Below are 16,579 nucleotides of genomic sequence, written 5' to 3' on the forward strand. Positions count from 1 at the left end.
TTTAATTTACTCTTTATTCCCTTGAGATAGATGTGTAACAGACCTCCCTGCTAACAAACTTGCTACTTTTCCTCCTCCTCTTTCATTAGGGTTAGGGCTAGCTAGGCATCTGCCTTGTTTCTCTGCAAAGCCAAAGATTTTAAAACTGTATGTTCCCACTGTGCTATTGGGAAAAATAACTTTTGAAAAATACTATGATAGACAACTATTTTTAGTGATGTTAGTTCAGTAGTGTCTTCTCACCTTTTACACCACTAAGCTATCTTATGCTGTACTGGAGATATTTTAAAGATTTTATGCTAGATCCTGTTAGAGAGAGTAGTTAGTAATTTTGAGAGGTTTGTTTTCTTGTGAACTTTGTTTAAACTGTGATTAGCTAGGTGGAATTCTTACTGCATTGCTGGACTGTAAATCTGTTACTCGGTCTGAAGAGTATTTGGGGGAAAAGGTTAAACATATACCAAATTTATACTAGTTTATTCCAAGAATTCCATTCCACATGCACTGTGCTGAATTGTAAATGTGATTTTTTTTTTTTTTTTTTTTCTTTTTCCCCCTAGGCAAAATCCAATACAAAGATATAACATTCTGAAACCTGTAAGCACAATAAGTGAAAGAGTCCTTTATGCTACAAAACTGACTCTTAAGATTTCTGCACAGATTTCTGCATGTGAAGAATCAAGCTGTTAGATGCTATTAAATACCTACATAAACAACTGTTTAATAAAGCGTAGTCTACACAGGCAAAGCAAAAGAGCGGAGCAGTATAAGGCCTTTTAATTTTTAACCTGTTTTTTCAGATAAAGTTTATCTCATCAGTTGTTCTGTTAACTGTAGCAATTTTTGAACCTATTACCGAATGTAGTTGCTTTAGGCCTAGGAATAAAAGCTGTAAAACTATTAAAAGTTACTTGGTGTCTGGCTAGAGGAGAGAGATGCTTTTAGCATCCTCAGGGTGCGGAGAAGTTGGATCGCACAGCCTTTACACCTGGGTTTGGCAGCCGCTGGCCCAGCAGTAAGCGTGAGCCCAGCTCGTAGGCAGCAGCCACGTGAGAAGTGTGCTGGCTGGCAGGTCCAAGAGAGGTGGCTATGGAAAGAGCCATGTGGTGGGGCCTCGTGGCGTTGGCCTGGAAGTTGTGGGGTGGCAGGGAACCGGAGGTACACACAGGGTAGAGGCAGGAGATAAGGTATAGGAAGCAGATGAACAGACTGTGGGACAGTGTTGATTTACAAGGAAAACCAGAGGTAACTGGAGTTCTGTGGGAAGAGGTTGGGGGCTGGCAATCTGTGGTCACTGGCAGGTGCTACCTTGTACCTTGGCATTCCCTTTACCCAAATGTGTTATCTCAGGCATGTCTAGACTCCCTTTAATTGCTGCCTGAGCAATGTGAAGCAGAAATGTCTTAAACGTGCCTTTTCTTTCACATTTAGTGGAGCAAAGTACAGTTTGCTAGCATATACTACTTTGGGGCTGGAGAGTGCTGAGGACAATTTCAGGACACACAACCTTACCGTTACAGGAAATGGTAAGTACATATGGTACCAATTTAAGGAAATAAAAAACCAGTAACATTTTGCATTTCTTTCTCTTGTAAATTAAAGAGCTTAAAGAGATTCTTTTTCTTGATACTTAATATAGGACAACTTTAATAAAATATTTAACGGCTCTAAAACAGGCATCTGTACACAGCTGAATAAACTGTAAGTTGAGTAAAATTTCAAGTCCAGATGAAAATTTAATTCTTTTGGGAGTTTATTCTGTCATTTGCATCTCGGTTTTATGTGAGTCGTAGCTATATACAAATTTTTCCCCCTTCCTCACAACCGAGGAAAGGTATCAGAATGAAGAACAGCTTTTTCCTCTGTAGTCAGAAGGAAAGTAGAAAAATAGCTTCAGTTCAGCTAGGTTGTTTCAGGCCCAGATTTAACACAAGATGTAAGCACATGTGCTTGCAGTTTGTGTTGGTCGCTGTACTTCAGCTCTGGGATAGCACAAGTTGGCAGCAGTCAACCTAGATGCTAACACAGGGACTATGATTATGCTGCAACTGAAGGTAATGTTTTAAGTAGCAGGAGTACAGCTTTTGATACTTCATCCATTATTTTCTGAAAGGATAGGCCCTCCTGTAAGCCACCCTCTAACTGTTAACTTAAGACATGAGATTTTCACTGTATTTCACTGTAGCTTCTGGGAACTTCATCTTTTACTTGGGTAAACTTGACCTGAAAGAGCATTTCATTCTTTACACTTCATTAATTCCAAATAAGTACAGATTTGAAGATTTATGGGGCATTTGTTTCTTGAAGGGCCGGATGAATATTTCTGAGTATCTTTGATATTTGTAAGCCTTTCTTTATTAGTACTTTATACTCTTTCTTCTTCAAATTCCTTTTTCTGTCATTAATTTACATAACTTAGTCTGGTGAGAAATGACATACCTGGATATTTTGGTTCATTGCAAGCATTTCTAAAACATGACTAACGACAGAGTCATGTCAATGGAATGTTGTATTACCTGCTTCTAAAGAGGGAGCCTCTTCCATAGCAGAGCTGAGTGAGGAGGGATATTGCAATTGTTTAGAAACTCCTTGGAATCCTAAATGCTCTTCTGGTGCTGAAGACAGAAGTAGATACAAATTCTAAGCCTTAATAAAACAATCTGAAACAAAGTGCTTGTGTGTAAATGTAGCTGTGCACCATGATGGGTTGGGCTCAGGGATCCTCCTTAGATGAGATGGCCAGTGTACTTCTCTTTCAAAAATGTTTCTAGCTGTGAAATGAGATTTAGAGCTATACTTTATGTAAGAACAACTTGTTCTTGCAGAACAATATCTCCATTTCTACTTGAAATTATTTTTCTTTTAAATAAAAAAACTTCCTGAAGACTAAAAATCAGTTTTAGTCTAATCATGCAGGATGAAATCTCTTTAAATATTAAAAAATGCTTATTTTCGGTCATGATCTTAATGTAAAAATGGATGTAGAAAGCTCAACTATATATTTAAGGCAAATGTTCGGAACTAAGTGTTTGTCTTTCTTTTGCCTGGTCTTTTCCCCCAGAGGAATCCTCTTTTTGGCTCCCCCTATATGGAAACATGTGTTGCCGTTTAGTTGCTCAGCCTTCCTGCATGGTTAGGGATATGATGGCAGGATTTCTTAATCAGCAGGTAAGAGGACCTTGCTTGTGTTTACATCCTCTTCTGTTAATAGCTGTCACTGAGAGTCAGTTGTTAAAACATTTGCTTTTACCTGAAGTAGTTTCTTGAGAACTGTTATTTTTCACCTGTACTACCTAGAGCAAGGGGAAAATTTATCTCACGGCTGTGTTTACAAATAGTATCTTCAGTGGCTAAGTGTGAAAAAATAAATGTTTCCTTGGCATGCTTTTCAGTAAAATTATTTAGGCCGTTACATAAAGATCAAGTATAGTTGTTGCTTCAGAATTGGTTTAGGCTTGTACTTGACGGCAGCAGTCCTAATAATCCTGTGGCTCTCATCCTTGTATATACCTCTCATTGTGCTAGTAGAAGAGTTCATATCACAACGTGGTGAATCTGTCTGGTGAACCGAGCTATATTTAAACTCATCCCTTCAAATATGATTCATGTGAACTCAGTTTACTTCTCTATTTTGGTTCATTGCCCAACTAGGCAAACGAGAAGGTGATAGCAGAGGGCCAGAGCAGCTGGGTCATTTGACAGGGTGCTGAATAACAGGCTTTAAACTGGTTGTGAAACTATAATGCATTTATGAAAGCTATACAGAAATTTCATTTGAGAAAGTGGAAATTCTAGACAAATGTCTTTGCTTGACATTTGTTGAATGTACTCTGTTATTTCCAAAGTGTAATTACTGGAGGTAAAAAAGGTGGTTTCTTTCTTACAGTAGACACAAGTTCTAGATTTCATTCTGTGTGAACCAGCAGATTCTGTATTGTTAGTGTCACATGGCAATAAATCTGTGAAAACTGTAAAATGCCGAAAGACAAAGTATTGCTAACATTTCAAAATCTGTGACTCTGAAATGTTCTGCAACAGAAGGCCTTTGTTTTAGGAAAGAATTCAGTGTGGCTAAGTTTTGATCACACAGGGCTGATCTGTGTATACCTTGTAATATGCTCTTAATTTGTAGTTTGGCAATTTCTGACTACTTCTTCCCTTTAGCAATTGATAGGAAATCTAACTAGCTGGAGGAGGCTGTATTGTGTACTAAGAGGTGGCAAGCTCTTTTGTTATTACTCACCAGAAGAAATTGAGGCTAAACTGGAGCCAGCATTGACAGTTTCCATCCACAAGGTAAAATTGGTTGTATAGGTTTTTTTGGGGTTTGGGTTTTTGTGTATTTTGGGGGGGGTTGTTTTTGTTTTAAGACATACCTACAGTCATTTGGGCTCTAAGCTGGTGGTATGCAGAATGCTTTATAGGTAGCATGTGGGTGGGATATGCTTCAGTGAAATTTGCAGTTACTGAATTTTTTAGCAAGGCCATTACATTTCTTAGCTGTAGACTTAAGTTCCTTCTATTGCATTAGACTGGTTAACGTAGAGGTAAAAAGGAGGATGTTTTTCTTTAGGAAAAGTGATAACTTGTTATATGACAATTCCATAAGACAGCCCTTGGAAATTTATTGCTTACAGTCCCTTAGCAATGCTCTGGTAGACTTTTGTCCTCAGCAAGGCAGAATTTTAACAAAAGCTTTCTTGCTGTCGTGTGTTATTTGGCCACAGTCTTAATTAGAAAGAGAGCTGGAAAATTGTTCAAAATATTTTAGTGCCTTAAAATAAGCTGCTTTTCTTAATACTGGTTTTGTACAGGGCACAGTAACTTTGGAAGTTCTGTTCTCTAGGATGGTTATTTTTGCTGCTTTTCATACCCTGATTGGAAAGGCTGAGTTTAAAATAGAAAGTTAAAAAGTTACTTACTATTTGGCTAAAGAAACATAAAGTATTTAATCTGAAGTAATGTTTAAGTGTTCGATTTAGGAATGTTATTGGAAGAACCTTCTAGAATGGCGAGCATTAGAGTGAACAGATGCTTTCAAAAATTGGTTTTGGTGCAGTCATCAAGAGTTAGTATCACATAAGGATGAGCAGAGGAAGTTAATGTTATGTGCAATTGACATAGCTGGATTTGTCTTACATAAGTAGACACATTTGGAAACTGTGTTAAGCACAGGTCGATCTGGATTCTGCTGCTGTACTACTGTGAACGCTTGATGCCAACGCTAATTCTGAAAGAAGGATTCCTCCTGTCCAGTTGCTTGTTCAGGCTGCTGTGCTGCTTTATGCCAGGGCAGGCATTAGGGCAGCTGACGAATTGGACAAGGGAACTCATGTGGGTTAAAATTAGCTCATTTTGCGGGCAGGAGGAGGGTTGGCTTCAACTGTGGTTCCCTTTAATAAATTCTCTTATCCAGTTCACTACATGGCTACACAAATGATTGTGTTGTACAAGAAAGGGGCTAGGCTATGACTGGGAATGCGTAGCAACATAGAGTAATAAAGAACTCCTCCTTAGAACAGCAATATCAGCTTTTGGTGGCTTTAAAGGTTCTGGAAAATAGGACTGCATTCTCACCTAAGGTGAGACTTGTATATAAACCAAACATTTAAACAAGGTATAACAATATCACCTGTTTGTGTTAGGACTTCTCTTTTAATGTGCTAAGATTTAAATTAATTCCTTAATTAAAAACACCTTTCTGCTAGTGCCATATCTTTTAACAAAGCCATTTTTTCTTCCAGTTGTTCATGCATTTACATTAAATAACTGTCTAGACTGTGATATATATTTAAGCAGGTTTACTTGCTTACCTCTTCAGTCACTCTTAATTGCACTAGTCAGCCTTTGCCCTAATTCTGTTCTCCAGCTGTTCACAATATCAGTTAAGAAATGGTAAACTTTAGTAAATTATAGAATGGCTAAGTCCATATTCTAAAATGTGGCAGTAATATTTTTAAAATTTATCTATCAGGCTACCTCGTATCTTTCCCTGGAGGTCTCTGATTTGGTCTATATCCTAGTTTTGCTTTTCCTTTTAAAATAACCATATTCTACCAAGGTATTTTTTCTCCTCCAAGTTACCACTACACTTAGAACCTAAAATTCAGCTTAATAAGCCTTTGCTGGGAGACCATCCATACATTTGCAGGGTATCCTTAAAGCTAACACGTAGAAGGTACGTAAATCACGTATCTTATACCATTTTACAAAAATGTCAGACTGCTGAAGAATATGACTGAATCCCTCTTCAATTTAAATTAAAACCAGAAAAAAATGGCAATTTAAAACACATTTGGATACTTTACTACTTAAACAGTTTCTCTTGAAAATAACTTAATGCCTGCAGATATTTTTTGATTCCTTTGTTATGAAATTTCTCTCATGGATTAAATGAAAGCAAACTAATCACATGGGTTTGTCTGTTGTTATAGAAACAGCAATTTCAAAATGAAAGTTGAGATTGAACATCAACTCTAGGTGTTCAACTAAAATCTCTTCTGGTTGCCTATGTGGCATTTTCATTTGTAATGTGAAGCTGATCCTTTACATGTAATTGAAAGATACTTTCTGAAAAGTAATGAAATCATCTGGATTTATGAGAAACTCTCTGGAAAATATTCACGCTGATAGCCTTATTTCCCATTCCCTTTGAATTGAGACTTGAAGAAGCTATTAAGACCAGTAAAGTCATTACTTCAACTTCAGATGACTTCACTGCTGCTGCTGTTGAGCAAGAATGGTTCTGCAGTTCCTATTATGCAAGTGCTACTATTATTGTTCCAGCTAAATACGATTATAACATATTATATTGCACAACTAAGTAGGAAAAGAGAAATTATATTTTCTGTAGCAAAGAAAATTTGCTGAAATCCAATTTGAACAAGAAACATTCCTTATGGACCAGTTCCTGAAATTTTTTCAAGTTTTCTTTAGTTTGAAATGGATAATAAAGGTCTTGCCCACACCTGATAGCGTAGCGAATTGGTGCATATGCCAGCGGTTCACATTAGTTGCTCAGTATTTGGAATACATATTCTATTGTGTCCTGGTCATAGATTATAAAACTTTTTTTGTGCCATGTATGCCTGAAGCTTAAGTAATTCTGGGACATCACTTTAAATTAATGTAGGCCCGTGATTTTCTTCCTGGCATATTTTGCCAGTGCAGTCTTTGCTCTGGTGTTATGCAGTGCAGCAGGCCCAGAGCTATCTCCGTGTTCCTGCTAATCGTTGAGGTGAACAGGATGAGTAACAACAAGTGTTTGCAGCCATGTGCTCAGGGTTTATAGACTGGTTGCTAAACAGTGTAGCAGGAGTGAAAGGACAAAATCAAGCTGGCATTTTTGCAGACTCCTACCTTGAATGACAGTTCTTGTTGGAACATCTGTTCTAGGCTAGGTCAGGTAGAGAAATTTGTTGGAAAACGTAGCGATGGCTGCAGCAGCATAACTTCAAGGGAACCATGCAGTATTTCTAGGGAACCAGGGAGTTCACTGTTGGACTGGAGCAAAAGGATATCAATAGGAGTTCTCGACCATGCGAACGTTTAGGGAGCCAGCAATATCAGCAGCGTAATCCATGTGCGTCAGGGAACTCCAGCAGTGGTGAAACGAGAGCAGACCTGAAAATATCTATGTTCTCTGTAGTGAGAACTTTGTCCCACTGGTTGACTTAGACAAGCCTTCATACATGTGAAAATATTTTGGAAAAGCTGACTAGTTAAGTGCCTCCAAATGTCTGGTATCTCGCATCATGTTGCTCAATTTAGTCCTGCAATTGCTTGTAAGAGATTGTGGATGTGGGCAGGGAAAGCAGATATAATACCCAGATCCCACACGGTGAACCTTATAACACACATGCTCAAATTGAGTGGTTTGGAAACTATACTTTATGGCTCCCTGGTGCTCCACAGAATGCTGGCTGGTAATGTAATGCCATCTCCTTCTCCTGGCTTTTAGCTGCTGCATTGCACTGAAGATAGCTAAAATGACATAGAAATCCTAATATTGCTTTTCCGTATTATACTTACACATTATACTTACCATCCAATAGCCACAAGGATGTTATGTTAATACAAGTTCACAAAACAATGAAGATGAAAGGAGGAAATATTCGTAGCTGATCTGGTGAATTCAGTCTTGTGCATTAATGTGTTTGAAAGCCATAATTTTAAATTTAACCATATTTCCCTGCTTGCCTAAAACAGACCCCATGGAAATTATTAACATTACAGCAGAAACCAGCACATGAGCAGAATATATTTTGTTTCCAGTGTTCTGTTGTTATTTCTTGGTACTAAAAACATGAAGGAAATTTGTTGTATGTGATTTAGTTTCTTTGATCTTAAAATAGATACACGGAACTGGATCTTAGGTAATTCAATATTTTTCTGAAGAACTGTAATTTGTTCTGTTGTCTTAAAATGATCTTTATAACCAGTGCTCCTCAGTGTGCTGGGATTGGTTAGCAAGAAAGTGTTGCACCTCAGCAATAAAACCTTTTCTCTCTCTCTCTCTTTTTTTTTTTTTTTGTGGGGGTTGGGGGGGGGAGCTTGTTTTTGTTTTCTTTTTAGCTTAAAAGATGAGCTTTCTAGAGAGGTATTACAGGCAAAGAGATTTTTTGATTTTGGGGAAAAGTATAGAGGAAGGTTTGTATTTATATTCCATTTTTTAAAAAAATCTATCATTTTCCCTTTTAGTCTTTCCCCACCTCCAAAAAAATAATCTTTTGCATACAGGACATAAAACTGGCTTCAGCTTCCCCAAAAGAGTCATCTGAGTTCAAGATTCAACTCGGTTTTTCCTATTCCAATCCACTGATATGATAGCTGTAGCAGAGTTGATTCAGTTGTCTATAAGACTGTGAAAGGTTGAGCATTGTTATAATGTGGTACCTTAGGATACTTTTCTTTGTTGTTGTTTTGGGTTGGTTTTTTTTGGGGGGGGTTGGGGGGGATGTTTGATGGTTGGAGGTGGTGTTCTGGTTTGGTTTTGAAGGGGTTTTTTGTTAAGTGGAACTGGGCATGTAGTGTAATTCACCCAAGCTTGGTAAATTCCTCAGCCCATTACTATAATGGCATCTTGTATCACACCCTAAATATTCAAGCATCAGATATAGATTGTTGCTTGAGGATTTATCTCCTTTGAATAATACCATATTTGTGGGGTAAAACCTGCAGCAAACATCATTAAATAAGCTTGTGTGTATGGTATGCTTGAAGTTCTTACCTGTCAAATGTTAATCTATTTGATTTAATTTTTTTGCTGGTATCTATGGTTACCTGAGTTAATGGGATATAGAGCACTTATGGATGAATTACTTCATCTCCTATTTTTAGACAGAAGAATTTAAATGAGCATATCTATCAGATATGCTACAAGCAGCTGTTGGTATTTCAAATGGTTACTTCAGTAATGCATTTAAAATCTGGGGAATGTTCTGTAGAATAATTTTTGTTTTTCTGAGTATCAGAACTAGGCTTATCCCCATGGGAGCCCATGCGTAAACTTAATTTTTGTAGGTGTATGTTTAACATCTTTAGCAGATGTTTGACATGTGGTTGAACTGTGTAAAAAGGAACATGGTTGATCTGTCCCCACTGTATTTTGAGGAATGCCCTGAAGCCACCTTTGTGGTCAGAATCACTGTCCATCCAGACAGGAGGTGTTCAAACACAACCCTGGCTGTGGCTGTTGTCTTCCTTCAAAACCTGGGGCACTCCCCATGCCAGGGGACACCCTTATGCAGCAGGAGGGTGCTGCACGGTCTTAATGTTCATTAGGCGGCCTCCTGTCCTGCCAGGCCCTGGGCTGGCCAGCTGTAGGGTGCTGGCTGTCTCCCTGGCATCAAAGCTCATTGTCCCATCAGGATCTGGGATTGCACTGCTCTCCTGAGTATGCCAAAAACTCTTTTAAGAGCAGCGTTGTAATAAGCCATTGCTTGTTCAGTCAGGTTGAACTGTATATGCAAAGATATTCCCAGGGTTTCTGCTTTTACTTTTGTAAATAAAGTGATGTTAATTATTTTATTTTGTTCATCATGTTGTCAGGAGCAGCGAAGTTGACCAGTTGTGTTTTATCAGACTTTTACTAGAATCTTTTTTACACGTGAAAAGAATTTTTTTTTACTCAGTTAGGGGTAAGTGGTTTTTTTTATTGTAGTAATGCCATAACAAAGAAACTGGATACTATGAAAATACCACTGGATCTAGTCTAGATGATAAAAATCAATTGTACTATGTCCCCAAACAGAAGGGGAAACCCTGGCTGTAACAGTGCTGCTGAGTAATCCGAGAGCGTTTCTACCATTAGCTGAAGAAATTTGACAGACTTGTGATATATTTATATATATTTTAAGTGTTTCTATGTAGCTCTCCCTAATTAAGGCAAAACTAAATTGTCAAATTTAAAATGACAAATAGGTTTTTTATTTTTTATTTTTTATTAGAGCAAAATGTTTTTTCATGCTGGAAATTTGTTCTAGCAGCATGGGTAACTAGTATGGGTAACTGCTACAAATGCTTCTTTAAATGTGGTCTAGATAAGCTTCTTTTTAAATTTCCTGTCACTACAGTGTTAGCCCTGAATGTCATGACTCACTAAGATGAACATAAAATAGGTACAAGTTTAGAATACATTGCATAAACGATGGCCCACAGGAGTACGGTAGGAGACCTAAATAGTAGTGGCACAATGTGGTTGTCCAGCTGAAGAGTTCAGAGAGAAGGAGCTACTTGCTCTTATTTTAGATTATTCACTAAACTACTGTGGAGAAGAACGAGCAGTGTGAGATGAGCTGGTGAAGGCAGAGGGAGGGGAAATATAGAACGTACATTCTGTAATTCAGAACTAAGCTACAACAATTGTGCTCCATTCCCTTATTTTTCATATTTTATGCCATTTTAATAGTTTTATGAGAAAATATTTTTATAGGCAGTTCTTGACATTAGATTTTTTTTTTAATTGAAAATTAATCTGGATTAGATAAAAAGCCAAATGATACCTCCCTTACACTGTCATTGGCCATAGGGTGATACCAGTGTGGAGCTGAAGCAATAACTCATTACTACAGTTTGTCGTTCCTAGGAAACCAGAATTCGAGCTGTGGATAAGGACTCCAAGAGAAGAACTAATAACTTCTCTGTTATCAACCTCGTGTCTGGAGAGGCTGTGACTCAACTTTTTGCTACTGACAGTAGGGACGAACTTCATAAGTGGATGGAGGCTTTCTGGCAGCACTTTTATGATCTGAGTAAGTAAGCAGGCAGTGCTGGCAGCGTGCCCTCCAAGTGGGGCATTATGTAACATCAAAAGGATCTTTGAACAATTTGAATTGGAATTGCCTCATAAGCCTTTGTTTGCAACGATGAGAAGAAAAATGTTCTTTGGGATAATATTGGGTGGTGGTCTAAGCCATTGGAAGGCAAATATTTGACTGAACCAAAGTCCACATGTTCAGTCTGTTTTTGCAGGAAACCAGAAGCAGAATATATCCATCAATCTCAAAAGAACTTGGTCTCTTTTAGCAGTGTTCTAGATAATTTTTTTAAGGACTGCTAAATTCTTGCAGTCTCTTCCTCCACTGTAGCAGGAAGAGCCCACCTCTGCCTGGGCATCCTACCAGTGGTGTGTTGGTTTCATGAGATTCTGCAAGTATGAAACCTTGGGCATGGAAGTCTTAGTGGGAAGTGGTGAGGACGCTGGGTTCATCTGGGGCCTTGGCTAGGATGCAGATTTAGCCAGCCCTTGCAAGTAGGCAGATGTCTATGGGATTTCCTTGCTCAGCAGTATTATGGATGAATTAAATTGCAATTTGTTGCAATAGGGATTACTTGATTCTCTTGGTAATTCTAAAGTTTTGGTACCCCTTGTCACATGGGAATATGCTCACCTAGCCAAACTCCAATCCAGTCATGCAAATACATGCTGCTTACTTGAACCTGGTAAAAGCTGTACCTGAGGCTTTGTAACAGATGATATAAATGAGATGATAAAGTGATACCCTGATCCTTTGGCTAACCTCTGGAACACCACTGTTCTTACATGAGAGAAGAAACTCATTTATTGGTGTAAAACAGTGAAATGTTATTGAAATAGTATTCTGTGTTGCTTGTTTAACACCAAATATTTATTATAAGAATTATATAGATTAATTCATCTTTTTCCTCTGCTTTAGTAGTTTGACTCACGGGTTTATTAAGAGTGGAGAGCAACTGTCAGTTATTATGCTGTCATTGACAAGGTATAGTTGGTTCCTGATAGTCACTTTTATCAGGTCAGAAACAGAACCAGGTCAATTAATGAAATAACAGTCTTTAGTCAGAGGCTACGCCAATAAAATCAGTGAATTAAGGTTGTGGAAACTCAGTATTGTAGTTTGTATTTCTAGTCCTTTCTAGCTCTGATTTACAATGAGAAACAGCTCTATCAATTAAAGAAACACACCAAGCAAAAACTAGGGCATCCTCTTTAAATTAGCTGTAGAGTGGGGTAAGAGAACTACTTCTTATTCATTATAGATAGAATACCCATGGATTTTTGAGACATTTTCCTTAGGTTCAGAAAAAAATGGGTCACTTGGCATTTAAATGCCTTTTTTCTTCCCTGGTTCTAAAATTCTCTTAAAATTAATGTGCTCAGAAAACTTGGAATGATTGGTATGAACAAAGTAATTTTACTGTGTCTTGTTTTCCTTAAGGTCAAAATCTATTAATAGAAAAAGAGGTTTCCTTGTCTGCTAATGGATAAAAGGCAAGTTATCCTCTATTAAAGACAGAAGGTTCCTTTACTGTAACACTGTAACATAGTTGTATAATATCCAGCTTGCAATATATTGGAGGTTGACCCTGACAACTTCATGAAGCTTCCCTAACCTTAAATTATTTTGGGTTTGGTTTTTTTTTGGTTTGGTTTTTTTTTTTTTTTTTTTCCCTGATGAATTTATCCTGATTTTGGGGATTTGAAGGCAAATTATGATATTTAACCTTCATAGTATAACAGTAATGCTGGGATGCTTAAATTAAAAGTAGTAGCTTATGATGTTTGTGCTAAGAGAATGAGTACAGACTTGAAAATAAAATGCATCCTGAGCATGCCTCTAAACAGAAGTAAATGCTTAGTGCTTAGCATCGCTTTGGAGATAGTTTCCTAACACAGCCTAATAACTTCAATTTTTTTCAAGCTGAAGTGTTTAAGTTCCAGTCATTGTTCTCTTTTCTCTCTCAGGCCAGTGGAAACATTGTTGTGAAAAACTTATGAAAATTGAGATTATGTCACCACGGAAACCACCTTTGTTCTTGACAAAAGAAGCGACCTCCGTCTACCATGATATGAGTAAGTGGGATTTGTCTTTTCAAGTTGCAGGGTAACAGAAACAACATTGTCTGTATTCAGATGGCTTCTGGTGTTGATGTTGTAACACTGAGTTTTTCAAGGACAATTCAGACAATGAAAGAGCAACATAATTGCATACCAAGGAGTTCATATTAAATCTGAATTTATAATAGCACAAATAATGAATACATTTTTATACCTTGAGCCAAAAAATCTGCAATCTGTAACTAAGGAGCCCTGAATGCATTCAAAAAAAGCTGTCACTAGAAATAAACACTCATCGTAAGAATAGTATACAGCTCAGAAAATGTAAAGGTAAAATAGTCCAGTCTGCAAACCAATAATATCCTTAACGAGTCGCATGAAATTAATTTGCTGTTCTTAAAGCTATTTAAAGGCTTACCTAACATAACTTGCCAAATTGTTTGGTCTTTGGTAATGATGTTGAAAAATATGCTTGGAAAATCTAGCTAGCATGTGTTTGAGACTTGTATTTTTACAGAGCAAAATGGTATGCAGCAGGATTATTTTAATAGTTTCATTACAGAAATAATATTTACAGACTAGAAAAAGTAGGTCATTTTGTTTTAATGGATCCGATGCAGTATTGGCTGAGGCACACTGTACAACTATAAATGCCTGACCGCTTGCTGCTTGAGATTGGAACTGTGAAGATGCTCAAAATGCCATGTGGGTCATTGAGTTACCATGCATCAGAGCACTGAACAGTCAAGAGAGTCCTATCTAAGCTATGAATGCAGAGCAGAAAGCCAGTAAATCAACTATGTAGAAGTTTTACGAAGGTAACATCGCAGCATAATTCTACTGATACTCAAGTACATCCGTGAGGAGCAGAACACAAGCTCTGTTTCATTCTTAATATACCAGGTTTTTTTTTTCCTGCTTATTTATAGTATTCATAGGTAAAACCCCGTGTTTAAAAATGTGTTGAAAATCATTAACGTGTGGCCTGCAATCGAAAAGATATTGCTGCAGTTTGAGGCTAGTATTACTGCAGTATACATAGAAAACTCAATATGAGGGATAAGAAATGGGGCAAGACGGTGTTAAAGCACATAAAGAAAAATGATATATGTAAAGATGTCCCATTTTCTGCAGGCTGGAAGCACAAGAATATTTAGTCATAGACATTTTCATGGGCCTTCTGTGAAACGAAATTTTCAAAGCACTATACAACAAAATATGTTTAATATCGAATACATATAGGTTTCCTAGTAGTACATTATTTTTTCTACTTTTATGTGGAAAGAAATATTAATGCCAGCTGCCACGAAAACAGTTCCCTCCTGTCACCTCAGTTCTCTTTTTGAAAGCATATGTAATCTTTTCCATTTCATCCATTAATACTGTTAATAGTAGTCCAGACTTCACAAGATATAGTTAATACAGTTTTGTATTCGGAATAGCAGTAACATAATAGGTAGCAGTAAAATCATTGGTGGCATTTTAATCTGAGTTAATTGCCGTCCCTTAAAATTACAGGCATTGATTCTCCAGTGAAACATGAGGGCTTAGCTGATATCATACAAAGAAAAATCGAAGAGAGTGATGGCGAGTTCCTGCTTGGGCAGCAAAAAGAGTCTGCGTCTTCCCTATGGGCTTCACTATTTGATGGGTCTCATGAGATGGTTGTTCAGAAGAACATGCACCTGGGCCCAATAAGAGATACTACAAGTCCTAATGATAGCAGAGGAAAGAAAAGAAGAGCTCCACCTCCACCCTCCGATAAGTCACCCTACAGTACAAAAGCACAGGTGAACATAGAGCAATTGGGCAAGGAAAACTGGGAGAAGTCTGACCACACATCTGCTAGTAGTTCTTCCTTTGATTCAGTGTTATCTACAAAAATGCAGCAGTTGCAGACACCCATTGCTGCTCCTCGCAAAATTGGTCCTTATAGAACAAGCAGTTCAGCTGGCCACGGGAATCCCATTTCATTGGTTAACAAGACCGAGTCTGAAACCAAACTGGTACCAACCCCTAGGCAGAAATGCATCACAGAAATGCTAGACCCTAGATCATGGTTGCAGCTATAGACATCATAATTAACTTAGAGCCGTCCCTGGAATTTTAAGTTTCTCAGTCTTCTACCATAACTCTTGAGTAAAAATAGATTTTAGTATATAGCTTGTAAGTATTGAGGCTAAAGTTTTATTTTCCTTTAGCCAGGGCATTACTACTAGCTGCAGTCTCAGCTGTGTACTCATTATCACTAACATCTAAATAATTGTACTAGTAACAGGGAGAGTTATCTCTATCTGAAATAACGGTGCTACTTCTGAAAAGAGCAGTTCAGTACTTCCCCCTTGAAAAAACGGGAGGGTTCAGGGTAACTCAGTGACCCTGCAGCAGGGATGTTACCATTGCCTTCTATCGGTCCCTCAGCTTAGCCCATCTGCAGCTCCTCAGGCTACTTCAAGTGGGATTTTCAGACACATTCAGTGCAGATCTTGCAAAGCTGATTTTTCTTGGGCTCCATGCTTTGCTTCACCTAAAATATTCTTATCTCTCCCTCACTGTTTGGGAACCACTGCTTGTAAGATAATGTACTATGAAAAGTTACTGTGCTCTCCTGAATGGCTCTATAACTCCGTATGAATTTCAGAAGCAGTACTATCAATTTAGTGTGGGATCTCCTCAGTTCCTACGGGTGCATGTGCTGTCCGAATGGACCAGGATTATCTGTGTATGAACAAGAATGTGATCCGTCACTGCTGCTTATTTCAGACTAACACGAACTTTTAAAAGCAGTACTCTGTATGAACACCTATTCAGGATTTCATTTTTATGGTTGTTTTTTTCTGACAAGTGGGGTTCTGTAGCATAGCTTCTCCTTTATGGAGCTTCTCAGCTGTTCCTGGTAGGTAGCTATGTTGTAAACACAGCAGTGTTACTGGTAAACAAATAGGGGTTTTTTCACCACTCATTCTTAATAGCAGAGAATATAGCAGAGAATAAGTACTTCAGGTGAAAATATTGAACTTTGATATTCTTCCATCAGGCTGTTCACCATTTTTGTAAGAAGCATGGGTTGTTAGGGTTCCTGTGGCACCTGCAAAACGTTTATTTCATATGGAAAAGATTCTGTTCTCCTGGATCCACAGCTTAAATATCCAAGGGCAAAGGTCTGCTTGCAGATCTCCCTCTAGAGCCTTGGTATTCAGACCTGTGTTGAGAAAGTCATATCAGCAACTGTATACATACACTTCATTGATTTTTCTTTTT

At 37.9% G+C, this 16,579-nt stretch overlaps 1 protein-coding gene across 1 annotated transcript in view; it reads left to right on the forward strand.

Moving 5' to 3' along the window:
* Positions 1–15,390, forward strand: part of RTKN2 (rhotekin 2) — a 28,036-nt gene extending 12,646 nt beyond the window's left edge. Inside the window, exons 6-11 of the mRNA XM_049810477.1 lie at positions 1,432–1,526; positions 3,062–3,168; positions 4,165–4,296; positions 11,087–11,252; positions 13,226–13,333; positions 14,837–15,390. Of these exons, the coding sequence (XP_049666434.1) occupies positions 1,432–1,526; positions 3,062–3,168; positions 4,165–4,296; positions 11,087–11,252; positions 13,226–13,333; positions 14,837–15,390 (1,162 nt within the window). The remainder of the gene's footprint in view (positions 1–1,431; positions 1,527–3,061; positions 3,169–4,164; positions 4,297–11,086; positions 11,253–13,225; positions 13,334–14,836) is intronic.
* Positions 15,391–16,579: the final 1,189 nt, after the last annotated feature.

The sequence above is a fragment of the Accipiter gentilis genome, chromosome 9, assembly GCF_929443795.1.
Source record: "Accipiter gentilis chromosome 9, bAccGen1.1, whole genome shotgun sequence".
Taxonomy (NCBI): domain Eukaryota; kingdom Metazoa; phylum Chordata; class Aves; order Accipitriformes; family Accipitridae; genus Astur; species Astur gentilis.